Source organism: Limulus polyphemus, unplaced genomic scaffold (assembly GCF_000517525.1).
Source record: "Limulus polyphemus unplaced genomic scaffold, Limulus_polyphemus-2.1.2 Scaffold7551, whole genome shotgun sequence".
Lineage (NCBI taxonomy): Eukaryota > Metazoa > Arthropoda > Merostomata > Xiphosura > Limulidae > Limulus > Limulus polyphemus.
Window position 1 is genome coordinate 17,159 of NW_013673161.1, and position 2,085 is coordinate 19,243.

The 2,085-nt window shown below is 37.7% G+C and overlaps 1 protein-coding gene across 1 annotated transcript in view; it reads right to left on the reverse strand.

Annotated features, from left to right (window-relative positions):
* LOC106474698 (glucose-6-phosphate exchanger SLC37A4-like) overlaps positions 1–2,085 on the reverse strand; it is an 18,949-nt gene that overhangs the window by 2,675 nt on the left and 14,189 nt on the right. Inside the window, exons 5-7 of the mRNA XM_022402999.1 lie at positions 1,475–1,639; positions 1,098–1,195; positions 463–573 (exon numbers count right to left, since the gene is read on the reverse strand). Coding sequence (XP_022258707.1) covers positions 463–573; positions 1,098–1,195; positions 1,475–1,639 — 374 coding nt within the window. The remainder of the gene's footprint in view (positions 1–462; positions 574–1,097; positions 1,196–1,474; positions 1,640–2,085) is intronic.

Consider the following 2,085-nt stretch of genomic DNA (forward strand, 5'->3'; position numbering starts at 1 on the left):
TGCAAAGATATTCGTTTGAGGAGGTTATGTAATGCAAAGATATTCGTTTGAAGAGGTTATGTAATGCAAAGATATTCGTTTGAAGAGGTTATGTAATGCAAAGATATTCGTTTGAGGAGGTTATGTAAAGCAAATATATTCGTTTGAGGAGGTTATGTAACGCAAAGACATTCGTTTGAGGAGGTTATGTAATGCAAATACATTCGTTTGAAGAGGTTATGTAACGCAAATACATTCGTTTTAGGAGGTTATGTAATGCAAAGACATTCGTTTTAAGAGGTTATGTAATGCAAAGATATTCGTTTGAGTTTGAGGAGGAGATTTTTACAATTCTAACATATAAATATTTGGCGAAATTCAAAACACGTGACAATTAATTAATCCAATTGTGTCGTCTCTTCAGAGTTTCACAAGGAATGAGAAAGTTGAGTCTCTTTATACAGGTGATTCGTGAAACGTTACCTTAGACGACGTGTCTGAGACAAAGAATTGTAATAAGTGTAGACAGATCATCACACCAATCATAAAAGCAATAGCTACTGGCATCCGGATGTTTCCTCGTCCCTTTTTACCCTGAAAAATATCATACGATTTACTAAGACAGTGTAGAGATGTTAGAAACAATAGCAGCGAACGTTTTACTTTACAGAGATAATTTTTGTTCAACGTTTTTTGTGTTTGTATTAATTTTGATTATAAAACCTTATTTAAACAAAATAATCTGAGATGTAGAGGCCTAATTCATTCCTTGATTGGCTGGACCCTCTACTGTTGACTGCAGTTTCGCCTATTCAAGGCTCATCAGCACAGCTTGGGTCAGCAAACCGAAGAAATACTGTTATACACCCCCTTAAACCATCAGTCATCTGGCCCTAGTTACATCTGTTTCCTTCACAAATCTTTGTTTTGTTTTGTTTTTACCTGTTTTTACACTCTTTACGGTTAGTTACGTCACGTAACTCTAGTTTTTACCTGTTTTTACACTCTTTACGGTTAGTTACGTCACGTAACTCTAGTTTTTACCTGTTTTCACATTCTCCGCAGTTAGTTATCAAGCCATTAAGTCTTAGCCTTTCACACCCGTGTTGTTCACTCACCTGTTTCACACTTCGTTTAAGTACCCAGTCAGTCAGGTAACCAGCAATAACACCGCCAAAAAATCCACCAGATTCGACGCTGCTAGTAAAAGCACTGCCTGAAAATCCACACAGATATATTTAGCTAAGTGGTTGGTAGTCGAAAAGTTAGGTTTTGTTTTATATTTTCTTAAGTGTTAATAACATTATTTAGGGATAACATTCTATTACCGCTACCGACTCTTCATATTAGAACAATTACTACCATGTTGCCATTAGATACTGTATCGCTGGCGAAAACCAATAAAAAATGTCTGAGACGTTGATGGTTGAAGTTGACATGTAATTATTGTCGAGATTCGTAAACGTTACAACTAAAGATAGTTTTAGTCTCTTACCTACGTACTGAGAGTGACCCCTGTCCTCGATGAGAAAAAGTTGACCCCAATCTACAGCACTGGTCTTGGCACAGAAGACGACCATGTAACTGAAGGAAACTAACCAAAGAAAAGGGCTGCGAAGAAGATCTACAAACGTCGCTGTTTGATTCTGTTGATCTGTACCTGTTGGCAGAAGACACGTCTTTATTGGATCATCTATATAATCCGGTTGACCAGGAACGCTTGCTGGCAAACCAGCATAATTTTCTAGCTTTTAAAAATATATTATACGAAATTTTTTCACCTCAAGATTGGAGAAGGATCCAAACTCTAGCTAGTAAAGAGTAAAAGAAACATGAGGGGGAGAATCCCCAGTCAATTATGTAAGAGAGAGAAGAAGTAGCATAGGGGAGAACCCCCAGTCAATTATGTAAGAGAGAGAAGAAGTAGCATAGGGGAGAAACCCCCTCCCCTAGAAGATAAAGTAGGGGTATGAAAAGGCAGCCTCTAAACTGGTAAAGAGTACAAGTATAAAGGGGGAGGAGATCCCCCAAGCAAGTATAAATGGGAAAGGGACCCCACCCGTTTAAAAATAGAAATAGTATAAGGTGGGATAAGTGTTATAAGGG